The sequence below is a fragment of the Salmo trutta genome, chromosome 19 (assembly GCF_901001165.1).
Source record: "Salmo trutta chromosome 19, fSalTru1.1, whole genome shotgun sequence".
Lineage (NCBI taxonomy): Eukaryota > Metazoa > Chordata > Actinopteri > Salmoniformes > Salmonidae > Salmo > Salmo trutta.
In genome coordinates, this window is record NC_042975.1 from 24753674 (window position 1) to 24767378 (window position 13705).

At 42.3% G+C, this 13705-nt stretch overlaps 1 protein-coding gene across 21 annotated transcripts in view; it reads left to right on the top strand.

Annotated features, from left to right (window-relative positions):
* The window catches only part of LOC115154191 (neural cell adhesion molecule 1), a 311150-nt gene that overhangs the window by 275658 nt on the left and 21787 nt on the right, over positions 1–13705 (top strand). For 15 of the 21 annotated variants that reach the window (XM_029700160.1, XM_029700156.1, XM_029700157.1 and 12 more), the window contains 3 exons: positions 6183–6185; positions 9275–9399; positions 9799–9979. In XM_029700160.1, coding sequence (XP_029556020.1) covers positions 6183–6185; positions 9275–9399; positions 9799–9979 — 309 coding nt within the window. The remainder of the gene's footprint in view (positions 1–6182; positions 6186–9274; positions 9400–9798; positions 9980–13705) is intronic. The other 6 variants (XM_029700159.1, XM_029700163.1, XM_029700165.1 and 3 more) reach the window with 1 other exon arrangement.

The following is a 13705-nucleotide window of genomic DNA, read 5'->3' on the forward strand; positions in this document are numbered from 1 at the left end:
CCTATGCCTGGCTCGCAGTCGGCATTCCAATTCATCCCAAAGTGTTCGAGGGGGTTGAGGTCAGGGCTCTGTGCAGGCCAGTCAAGTTCTTCCACACCGATCTCGACAAACCATTTCTGTATGGACCTCGCTTTGTGCACCGGGGCATTGTCATGCTGAAACAGGACAGCGTCTTCCCCAAACTGTTGCCACAAGGTTGGAAGCACATAATCGTCTAGAATGTCATTGTATGCTGTACTGTTAAGATTTCCCTTCACTTGATCTAACAGTCCTAGCCCGAACCATGAAAAACAGCCCCAGACCATTATTCCTCCTCCACCAAACTTTACAGTTAGCGCTATGCATACGAGCAGGTAGCGTTCTCCTGGCATCCGCCAAACCAAGATTCGTCCGTCGGACTGCCAGATGGTGAAGCGTGATTAATCACTCCAAATGACACATTTCCACTGCTCCAGAGTCCAATGGCGGCGAGCTTTACACCACTCCAGCCGATTGCGCATTGTGATCTTAGGCTTGTGTGCTCTGCTCGGCCATGGAAACCCATTACATGAAGCTCCTGACGAACAGTTCTTGTGCTGATGTTGCTTCCAGATGATGTTTGGAACTCCGTAGTGAGTGTTGCAACGTAGGGCAGACGGTTTTTACACACTACGCGCTTCAGCACTCGGCGGACCCGTTCTCTGAGCTTGTGTGGCCTACCACTTTGCGGCTGAGCCGTTGTTGCTCCTAGATGTTTCCACTTCACAATAACAGCACTTACAGTTGACCCAGCTCGAGCAGGGTAGAAATTTGACGAACTGACTTGCTGGAAAGGTGGCATCCTATGAAGGTGCCACGTTGAAAGTCACTGAGCTCTTCAGTAAGGCCATTCTGCTGCCAATGTTTCACTATGGAGATTGCATGGCTAGGTACTTGATTTTATACACCTGTCAGCATTGAGTGTGACTGAAATAGCCGAATACACTCATTTTAAGGGGTGTCCACATACTTTTGTATATATAGTGTTCTTGTGTCGAGAATAAGGGAGCCTGGTTTGACAAACAGCAAAACAAAACAGATTATTCTGACAGACTGGGGATTTCTGAAAGATAACTGATCTTTGATTTTAAAAAAGAGAGGATGACAGTGTCTGCTACTTTCAATTGGACAATGTTGTGCTGACGGCAGCATGCTGTGCTCTGAAGCATGGCTATAGTGATGGTAATACAATAAATAACATGAAGACCAGATAGTGTTGAAAACAGACAGCTGGACCCGGTTTCCTGATAGCAATGGAATTTAGGCTTACGAGTGTTTTAACAATGTATCTTCCTTACAAACAGACGAAGATGTAACATGCGTTTCCCAAAACACCACGCAGAAAACGGTCACTAAGTGCGTCGTTGGAGCATGTGTCGATACTGATAGGATTGAAAGAAATGGAGCGCTGATCTGGATCAGCTTTCCCCATTCAAATATTTCCTTAACATTAGAATTATTTCACAATACTGACAACAGATCAGCTCCTAAAGAGATATTACCACCTACGGCCGCAAATATTGAGGCGGCTTATTTTAATGCTTCCCAATAAAAATGCCTACTAAATCACCAATTTGGCACATCATTGCGCACATGTTAGACTACACATTACAAATGACAGACAGTAGTCTACAAGTAGCAAAATATAACTAAATTAATTGAACACTAAATGTATTTCAACATGATTGAAATAGGCCTATAGCCTACTGTTTATATTTTAATGCAGTCATCTCGGGTTTTCATTTAAATCATATTTTTTATACATCGCTTGTTTGTATCAATTGCAAATACATTGGGAACTTTTTATTTGTAGTCAACAAATTATTGCTGGTCACCGATAGCATATAATGATGCATTTAGCTGTTCTAAGAGTGGTCTAATGCAGGCGTTAGATTACGAGCGTTTTCAAGTACAACGTTAACAATGATGTTTTTGGGAAACAGCTCAGTGATTTAACGATGCTCCTACAAAGGTTCTAACGATGAGTTTAGCCTTAAGATGCTTTTGGGAAACTGGGCCCAGGACTTTAATTGTCCCAATATCTTTAACAGATTTATGAATACCAAACAGTAGGGATGTTAATCTGTCCTAACATAAATCCTGTGACTCATGAAAAGAGAAGGAAGAAAGGGGGGAAAAGGAGGGATAAAATAAAAATGCTCAGGTGGCAAAGAATGAGGCATGGATGAGCAACTTCCTATTATAAGATAAACTATGCTCTTTTATATCATGTTACTGAGACTCATGGTTGTTGATGACAGTTACTGATGAGATCATTTTTTTATTTATTTGAAAACGTGGTTTGTTTGCAGGATAGTGTGTTTTAATGAGGATTTTGAAGTTCCCACATTGGTAACCTTGCCATATATTTCATGCTCTTGGGAGAGGTAAAGGCTACATAGATGTTTGGGAGAGGTAAAGGCTACATAGATGTTTGGGAGAGGTAAAGGCTACATAGATGTTTGGGAGAGGTAAAGGCTACATAGATGTTTGGGAGAGGTAAAGGCTACATAGATGTTTGGGAGAGGTAAAGGCTACATAGATGTTTGGGAGAGGTAAAGGCTACATAGATGTTTGGGAGAGGTAAAGGCTACATAGATGTTTGGGAGAGGTAAAGGCTACATAGATGTTTGGGAGAGGTAAAGGCTATATAGATGTTTGGGAAAGGTAAAGGCTACATAGATGTTTGGGAGAGGTAAAGGCTACATAGATGTTTGGGAGAGGTAAAGGCTACATAGATGTTTGGGAGAGGTAAAGGCTACATAGATGTTTGGGAGAGGTAAAGGCTATATAGATGTTTGGGAGAGGTAAAGGCTACATAGATGTTTGGGAGAGGTAAAGGCTACATAGATATTTGGGAGAGGTAAAGGCTATATAGATGTTTGGGAGAGGTAAAGGCTACATAGATGTTTGGGAGAGGTAAAGGCTACATAGATGTTTGGGAGAGGTAAAGGCTACATAGATGTTTGGGAAAGGTAAAGGCTACATAGATGTTTGGGAGAGGTAAAGGCTACATAGATGTTTGGGAAAGGTAAAGGCTACATAGATGTTTGGGAAAGGTAAAGGCTACATAGATGTTTGGGAAAGGTAAAGGCTACATAGATGTTTGGGAAAGGTAAAGGCCACATCCATGTTCGGGAAAGGTAAATCAGGTTTCCCTAAGGTATTGTTAGGATAAACATAGCTGATTTGATTGGCTGTAAATTAGGAAGCTGCTATGGGTCAACATTGGGTCCTCGTGTGTGTGTGTGTGTGTGTGTGTGTGTGTGTGTGTGTGTGTGTGTGTGTGTGTGTGTGTGTGTGTGTGTGTGTGTGTGTGTGTGTGTGTGTGTGTGTGCGTGTGTGTGCGTGTGTGTGCGTGTGCGTGCGCATGCGTGTGCGTGCGTGCGTGCTATGTATTTGTTGAATTGCTGGTATCTATCTACTGTGAAAAATATAAGGAAGCCTGAGTAACTATTTTGTAGGTCATGTACCAGGCTAACCAATACACATCATATAACAGCTGTAATATAACACTGCTCTATTAGTTACTAATTAGATTTTGACTTACCTGTAGAATGATAAGTTGCAGAGCTTATAGGCTCTATGTAACTAATATTAACAAATTAGTCATTATTCAATACTGATTGCCTTAACGTGTGATTAGTATTCTAGTTAGCTAAATGTGAATAATGGCATGAGGGATTTTTCCTCAAGGCTTCAGGTGTGTTAACAAGTGTGCGTTCTTTATATGCATTTGATACCAGGTAATTGGAGTAAGTATGTTGCATGTCTAATGATGTTTATAATTCATAAAACGAGGTTCAGAGTCCACTCAGTGTTTATTTCCTCTATGAACATATTGAATATTATTTCTTAAAGTATGGGACTTTATACTATGGTATGGGTTTATTCTGCATTCTCATACATCGAGGCCATATCTTTTGACAATATGCCCTCAGAGATACAGTATGTATCCTAAAGTCCTACAATGTGTGAGGACTTCTGCTATCTCATTTAGCTATCTCATCTGTTGCTGATCACCCCCCCCCAAACTGTCTATCTCATCTGTTGCTGATCAACCCCCCCCCAAACTGTCTATCTCATCTGTTGCTGATCACCCCCCCCCCAAACTGTCTATCTCATCTGTTGCTGATCACCCCCCCCAAACTGTCTATCTCATCTGTTGCTGATCACCCCCCCCAACTGTCTATCTCATCTGCTGCTGATCACCCCCCCAAACTGTCTCTCTCATCTGTTGCTGATCATCCCCCCCCAAAACTGTCTCTCTCATCTGTTGCTGATCATCCCCCCCCAAAACTGTCTCTCTCATCTGTTGCTGATCACCCCCCCAAACTGTCTCTCTCATCTGTTGCTGATCACCCCCCCCCCCCCAAATTGTCTATCTGTTGCTGATCACCCCCCCCCAAACTGTCTATCTCATCTGTTGCTGATCACCCCCCCCCCCAACTGTCTATCTCATCTGTTGCTGATCACCCCCCCCCAACTGTCTATCTCATCTGTTGCTGATCACCCCCCCCCCCAACTGTCTATCTCATCTGTTGCTGATCACCCCCCCCCAACTGTCTATCTGTTGCTGATCACCCCCCCCAACTGTCTATCTCATCTGTTGCTGATCACCCCCCCCAACTGTCTATCTCATCTGTTGCTGATCACCCCCCCCAACTGTCTATCTGTTGCTGATCACCCCCCCCCAACTGTCTATCTCATCTGTTGCTGATCACCCCCCCAAACTGTCTATCTCATCTGTTGCTGATCACCCCCCCCCAACTGTCTATCTGTTGCTGATCACCCCCCCCCAAACTGTCTATCTCATCTGTTGCTGATCACCCCCTCCCCCCCAACTGTCTATCTCATCTGTTGCTGATCACCACCCCCCCAAACTGTCTCTCATCTGTTGCTGATCACCCCCCCCAAACTGTCTATCTCATCTGTTGCTGATCACCCCCCCCCAAACTGTCTATCTCATCTGTTGCTGATCACCCCCCCAACTGTCTATCTCATCTGTTGCTGATCACCACCCCCCCAAACTGTCTATCTCATCTGTTGCTGATCACCCCCCCCAAACTGTCTATCTCATCTGTTGCTGATCACCCCCCCCCCAAACTGTCTATCTCATCTGTTGCTGATCACCCCCCCAAACTGTCTATCTCATCTGTTGCTGATCACCCCCCCCCAAACTGTCTCTCTCATCTGTTGCTGATCACCCCCCCCCAAACTGTCTATCTCATCTGTTGCTGATCACCCCCCCCCCCCCAACTGTCTCTCTCATCTGTTGCTGATCACCCCCCCCCCAAACTGTCTATCTCATCTGTTGCTGATCACCCCCCCCCCCCCATTTAGCTATCTCCTCTGTTGCTGATCAACCCCCCCACCCGCAAATGTGGTCATATTGTTGTTGTCATATACCATATTTAGTTGCACATATGACATTTGACAATGTGCTTTGTCAATCAGTATTGTCAATACTGCAGAGTTTCCTCTGGTTTTCTTTTCTTTTACACAACTTGGTTGGAGCCAAAATGTACAATGTACACAGAAAACAAGGTTCTATGAAGACCCTTTAAGGTCAAGAGTTTTCCTAAATATATGCTACAGTCTTATACAAAGCCATTATTTAGTTTGTGTAGAAATAGAGTATGAAAAATGTATATTCGCATGAATTCCAGCCCAGAGGAAATACTGTTTCAAGGAAAGATGCATGAGGCAATTTTGGACAGACAGCATTTCATGGAATTGGCATCTAGTTCACACAAAAACATTACAGTGACATATCTTTGCCTGCATATATGAGCCTGCTTATTCCTGGTCATGACATATCTATTCAATACACTGAAAACCCGAAACTGGATGTCTTAAAATGCTTCATGTATCTAGTTGCTGTACATGTTTTCTATGTCTATTTGATGTGTAAAGAAGTTCTGTTGTGAACTTATGTATTTCTTTTTGTCGTTTGTGTTTCTGTTTTGTATCATTTTGTCTTTAACTTTCTTATTGTTTTGTACCTTACCCATGTTTACATCATTTAAAAAATGTTTTGTATTTTCCATGTGACCCCCCCCCCCCTCCACTTTCCTTTCAACCAATCATGTGCCTGCGTATGATATGACTTTGTCATGTGGCTCTTGCATGGTGCTGATGATGTCCTCTTCGTTGGTGAACAGAAGGTAATGTTTTTGGTTCTGTTTGGTCAATTCGTATTATATCAATAAGCAGCAGTGGGAAAGTAGATTTGATTTTAAGCTAAAATAATCTACTTTGGTAGAACAATAGAGAGCAACCATTGAATAGATTTTGACCTTAGGTCAACCTGCATTCTATCCAATCATATTGCTACAATTATATGTAGATTTGTGTATGCTTACTTGGTATCCCACTAAGAGAGAGGGTATAATTCACGTCTGAGAGGTGTATATTTCCCTCATTGCCTTCTTAAAAGCTATACATCACATAATATATTAAATATGCTGCTATATAGCAATCAGTGAGCATTACATAATGAAGTTGGAGATAAGCAAATGGTTGACCTCTAACCCTGATGTATTTTCTAGAGTTTTCTTTTTTGGTGCCTCCGATGGCTATCATATGCAAACAGAACATATTTTTAAAGCACTTTTTTGAAACCATCACCTATAGCAACTGCATCGCACTCTCATTGAATTTTATTTACCTGGATTGACCTACTCATCCATGGAGTTAATTCCTTTTCAAACTCTGTCTCCCAGAATGCTTTTCTGGACAGACTAACAGTGGTATTCACCCCACATTACTGCATGCATGCAAGTTCACTCCTCTTTCCTCCAACTCCCTTGTTTCTTTTCTACTGTCTCACCAGACAGAAAGTTCTGGCCTGTCTGCATGTATGTCCTGTCTGTCTGTGTTTGTCTTCCAGAGTGCCTCTGTGTTATTCACATGTATTGATACAGACTGAAAACTTACAGTCCCATTTACAATTCATGAGTTCTTTAACCCATCTGGTGTGACAATAATCTTTCCATTGCATTTGGGCACAATAAACCTAGCAATAAGCTCATTTGTTCACACATGCGGGGATGCCTTTAAAAGAGCTGAAAAAGTGAATAAGAATTTAGGTGATTCAGGGAAGGTAGCTCAAGTTTTATTTACTCCAGAGCATAATTGCATTTAACCATGTCAGTTCATGTCAGTTAGAGTAAAGGATCTGACACATAAAACCTTTTTGTCTAATGTAACGTTCAGAAATTGATATGACGTATGTATGCACTACTGTGCAGACACACTTAAAGTAATGCTATCTGTACAGTATTTATTTAGGGAGACCAATAAAAAGATTGAGTTATTGTTGCATCAGATGAAAATGGGGATGATCATGCGACTATCACAAATTGATACTTCAAATATACCCGAATCACTACATATTGAATAAAAGCGGTGTTTGCATGATAGAGCATGTTTTTGTTAATATCTCTAATTCATGTATAACCTTAATGGCTCTTCTTTCTTCTTAGCATTTGGAAAAACCTCACCTAACTGGGAATGATGCTCAAGACTGGATAAATTATGAATATAACTCTCTGTACATGCCACCATTTTGACTGCTTTTTCTTATCACTAACCCTGTTTATTTCAATTCCGGCATCAAATCATGCTTACTCCAAGACTATTTATTCGAATGCATTTTCAAGAGAATGTAATCAGATAATCTGAGTTCAAGAACAAGTGCCTTCACGCATGCCTAATTGACTAATTGTGTAATCCCTGCAATTAATGTTTGAAGTGTCATTAATTAAGATACAACTCAATTGAAATAAAAATGAAAGAAAGTACTCAGCTTTTCAGGGCCAAGGTAGAGGATAAAAATGAAAAATACAATCCAATCGTCATAGGATTCAGTCAGGTTGAAGTCAGGGAGCTTTAGGCCAAGATCCACTTGATCGGGGGGGCAAAAGTGGAGCAGGTTTCATCTGTCTGTCTTTAACCCTATGATTTCTTATTTTTCTTACCTTATTTTGGCTGAAGTCAAAGGAGGTGGTCCAAACAGACTTCCATGCTGAAGTATAATTGAAAGTCCAACATTAATATTCCCTCCTGCACTTCCATAGGTTTCTTTCAGAATGCCTGGAACCATTGCTGTTGTCTACTGCTCTTTCACTGCCCTCTGTGGGAATGATCCGCTCTCAGAGTTCATTGGTGGATAAATATCATCAGGGTGATCATGGGCAATAATGCTCCCTCAAGCATGGCACTGAGCTTCAAAACTTGTACCAGTTGTGACCTAAGGTCAGGGTGTCTGACTGCAAAATTTCAGAAAAAAATACATACAAATGGGACAGTAAATAATCTCCTTTGATCTCAGCGAAAAACAAACAATTCGGTGTACATTGCAGATATGCTGCAGCAGCCAATTGAAACCTGGTACCACCTTTTGGGCGGTTAGTGATAGTGGGGAGTAGAATACTGGAGCTGTATGTAACATTCTGTGTTCTGCATGAGTTATTTTAATAGCATATTCACACCACTAACTGTGTGTAACCAATGTGCCCATGTTGAATGAGTTATGGTGATTGATGTCTCCTCCCTACACTCTCTGTGACTGAGGTGACATGGCTGTAAATTTGAACGCTAACATCATTAGACACGAACACAGGCACTCTCAAAAGGTGCACACACACACATACACATACCGTACACATGCTGGAACACACCAACCCTCACTTCCCAGCAGATCATGATTATGTTATTAAATGTAATAGAGTAACATGTCTAATCAAGACTAGGAGGCTAATTAGTATGTGTCCCTGTCATTAGTCTGGAGGAGAGGCCAGATAACGAGCTGCTCCTGAAGGAGAATTACATCTCCTCATCGGCTCACCCCACTACCCACGGCCCTCACCCCACTGCCCTCACTGTCCCTTTGTCATAATACCGCCCTTGAGTCTGAGGGACAAAACTTAATTGTATCGTCTTGTAACATCCTCTGCCACTGTAAAGACAATCCATTTGTCATCTAGATGTATGACATTTAAAGCAGTAAATACACAAAAAACAGAGACAAGGGATTGACATTAAGTGCGTATCCCACAGTGGTTTGGGCTCCTGAAGCGATGGGGCAGATTTGGGGACGTGTGTTGGTTCTCCGACAATGGGCTTTAATGAGGGACAGATGCATTCAGCCATGCCACCTGCGTTAAGGGCCAAGGGCAGGAGACTGAGCTGAGCATGTAGGTCGTTGCCACGGTAACTGACTGACCGCTGTGTCCCGCTATGTCCCGTTTAGGGGAGCCCAGTCCCCCTAAGCTGGAGGGCAAGCTGCAGACCATGGGCAACGCCCTCAAGGTCAACTGGATCAAGCAGGACGATGGGGGCTCGCCCATCAAACATTACCTGATCAGATACAGGGCTGTGAGTATGACAGGACAAGGAGGTAACGCTGTGTATACCGCTTTGCTTCCTGGTTTTCCCCAAAAATATGATTTTCAGCGTATTTATTACGTATCTCCCCTGTTTGATTGTACTGTGATGATTTCAGTTCAGCAAAATGCACATATACATATGAAAAACTGAGGAATGGATCACATGATTTGAATAGATTGACAACAGATCACTATTGTGTTTATGCCTAGATTGATAAATGGTTAGGGATTCATGTAGGAAGATTCATGGATGGCCAAATAAGTGTGAATGCATAGAAACATTTTACAGTGATATAAAGTGATGGGCAGTTTGCTTGAGTGTTATAGCCACGGATGTCTGAGTCCTGTCTGAGTGTTTCACCCCCCCCTTTTCTGCGACCTTCCCTAGAAGCACGTTTCGGAATGGAAGCCGGAGATCCGTCTGCCCCATGGCAGTGAGTACGTGGTGCTGAGCAGCCTGGACTGGAACACGGAGTATGAAGTCTACGTGGTGGCCGAGAACCAGCAGGGCAAGTCCCAGCCCGGCACCATCTCCTTTAGGACTGCAGCAGAGCCTACCGCCATCCCAGGTACTGCCCCCCCACCCTGCACCTCAATGACACACACTGCCAACAGAAACACTGCCACCGTGACCAGATGTATCTATTTTTATTCCTCCAGTCCTTCACCCAAATGGACTTCTAGTTAGGTCTTGAGACAACCGTAGCGCTGACACAGATGTAGACGTCATTCCTCTGTCCTGATATGTTGGGTTAACCTGTTGGGGTAATTGATTGGTTTGAACCTTTGTGCTGGATGATATTTTCATTCGTTCTTGATTTGAAGGTGGAGTTGTAATCGGCACACCCTCATCAAGTTGTTCATCCCAAAATAAGGTGGGAAAAAGACAAAAGTTAGACAGGTAAAGAACAGAGTAGCAAAGTTCTCTTCTGACTTCTGTCAGGGCTACCTCAGGGATCATATTTATTAATCTGGAAACATTTCTCCCACCATTGCACAAAGCTTTGGGGTGATATGATAGACAGAATTGAAAAAAGACTGTGGCAGTTACATGCTGAATACACCGGGCACGCGACTGCGTCTGCGCGCATGTTGATTTTGTCCATCCACACCAAATGCGATCAGGTTGATATATCAAAACAAATTCTGAACCAACTATATTAATTTGGGGACAGGTCAAAACACATTCATGGACATTTAGCTAGCTAGCTAGCTTGGTATTGCTAGCTAATTTGTCCTGGGATATAATTAAACATTGGGTTGTTATTTTACCTGAAATGCACAAGGTCCTTTTTTTCCTGGATCTCAATTTTGAGTCACACAAAATCATGTGCTCTACTCTGACAATTAATCCACAGATAAAAGGGGAAACCTAGTTAGTTTCTAGTAATCTCTCCTCCTTCAGTCTTAGTCTTCTTCTTCTTCTGTGGACTTTATATGGCGGTTGGCAATCAACTTTAAGGTGCATTACCACCACCAACTGGACTGGAGTGTGGACCTCAGCTTAGCTTTCAATCACCCACGTGGGTATATGCTCCTAAAAACCAATGAGGAGATGGGAGAGGCGGGAACTGCAGCGCGTCAAGAATAGGACCAAGTTATATTTTAGCACCTGGCTACGCAGATGCTCGTTGACGCACGCGAGCAGTTTGGATGAAATGGTTTAATAACATGTATGTGTAACATTATTTTTGTAACTCTTGCGTGCGCAACACGAACGGTCTGGTCAGCATTTTAGTCTCACTGTTTTAGGCAGAATATTTTTGCCCACTGTGAGTCTTTGTTGCCGTAGGGCAGGGCTGTTCAATGTGGGTCCTGGAGGGCCAAAACACTTCTGGTTTTCATCCTCTCCATCTAATAAGGGACTGTTTTAGACCTAGGAGCACCAGAGTGGAATTAAGTACCAAGTAGAAACAAAAAATGGTGTTTCGGCCTCCAAGACCGGAAATTGAACAGCCCTGCTGTAGAATGAGATTAGTCCTTTGGTCTCTGCGGGCCTATAACGTCTTGGCTGACACTGCTGCACAGGTTCAGTGAGCAATAATGTCAGGACAAATTGTATCTGTCAGGCCTAGAACATTCTCTTCAAGTCCATAGCGATGCCCCTGCCTCAGTGGTCACGGTCAGCTGATGTTCTGTTGACAGTGTTGTGGTCTGAGAGGTTTGCATTTTAACTTGGGCTGCCTCCCCACTGACCAAACCTGAGCTTGGAACCCGTCTCTTTCTATTTATCTCTTTCTCTATATCTCTATATGTTTTTGTCTCTCTTACTTTTCCACTCTCCCTTCTGTCTTTTTCTCTTTCTTATGCCTCTATTGGTAGCTCCCTCTATCTCTTTTGAGCTCTCTTTTTCCCCATCTTCCATGCTTCCTCTCTCTTCAATTTATCTCATGCACATTCTCTCTCTCTGGCTTTTTTGATGTTTCAATGAAAGAGGATCAAAAGTCAGTGTCTCTCCATCTTGCTCTCCACTGTCTCTCTTTCTTTTTCTCCCATCTTTCTATTTCAAAGCCAGGTTTAATGGGTCTCAGTTCAGGCTCACTGCTGTATTTACTGACCTGAATATGTGCCTTGGCTCAATGGGGATGCAGCCTCCGTGGGGATGCAGCCTCCAGTCTTGCATGGTGACGCTTCAATAGGATTAATGTGTTAATGCTTTACTTGAGACCTAACAGGCATCTGCCAGTGCATGGCACAGGGACTGGCTTTTTCACGCACTTTGTGGGAACCATCCATATACTGTAGCAGTGGGAGGTTTGGATCACTCGTTATTCTGCCAGAGCAGGTTCACGGACACTGTCCAAGTTCCCTTTTTATCTACTGCTTTATTACATTTTTTCATTTGAGTTATTTTGCCACTACATGTGGCGCAGTGCTAATGCCAGTGCCAGTGCCAGTTGTTTTTATGCGAAGCGTGTGGGGGTTTGAGGAAAAAAGAAGGGGTATATTTTTAAGCTAAACATCTGCACCGACTAAGGTCCACAGCTGTTCTTGGTAAATGTGGCCGAAAACAGCTGCTGCGTCATAAATCCTCACTCTGTGTTATATATTGGCTATGCAACTTATTAGCTAAATAAATATAGGTGAGTGCATATGATATGAAGTTTACTTTAAATGTTTTGTTTACTTTATTCTCTTCATACAGTTCCAGTCAAAAGTTTGAACACACCTACTCATTCAAGGGTTTTTCTTTATTTTTAGTCTTTTCTACATTGTAGAATAATGGTGAAGACATCAAAACTATGAAATAACACAAATGGAATCATGTAGTAACCAAAAAATTTTTAAGCAAATCAGAATATATTTTATATTTGAGATTTTTCAAAGTAGTCACGCTTTGCCATGATGACAGCTTTGCACACTCTCTAGAGGGAGTAGGTGTATCCAAACTTTTGACTGGTACTGTATATATATATATATATATATATATATATATATATATATATATATTCCTAAAAAGTAAACTTCAATCGATGTTCCTCAGTGCAGGTCAAGTTAAAAACAAGGTAAGGTTGAATAAAGAAAATACTGACCCACTTAATTTCACATCTCCTGGAGGGGTTGATATTTTGAGCGTGCTCAATACTGAGCGTGCAAGGGTCACTGGAGTTCTAAATTGACCAATCCAAATCTCCCTGACTAAGGTTGACATGGAGTAAAGCTATTAAAAAGCAATTCACTTTTGCAGTTTTAGTAACATGAGATCACCCATTAATCCATTTCACCTGCCATTTGATATCGCCTTGACATTTTAACCAGTTTTTATTTTTGAATGTGTGTTTTGTTTGGGCAACTCTCCCGCATGGAGAATTCGATTTAATTACTCTCTCCTTGATGTGCTCTCACATCCAGGGGATTGCCCATTATTTAAATTATACAAACAGTATGATCTGTACTGTAATTGTTGTGAGAACACACCTGTTGTTAATTAACCAGGGAGAATGTCCTATATGTGTTATTATAAACCGGGTAATTTGGGTCTTGGATGCTGATTGGCTGAAAGCTGTGGTATATCCGACAATCTACCACAGGTATGACACAAAATTACTTGTTGACTGTTCTAATTATCTTGGTAACGAGTTTATAATAGCAACAAGGCACTTTGTGAGTGTGTAGTATAAGCAATAAGGCCAGAAGAGGTCAGGTGTATGGCCAATATTATACCACGACTAAGTGCTGTATCCAGGCAATCCTCGTTGCGTCGTGCTTCAGAACAGCCCTTTGCCATGGTATATTGGCCATATACCCGACCTCCTCGGGCCATATTGCTGAAATATATGTGTCTCTGTCGATAT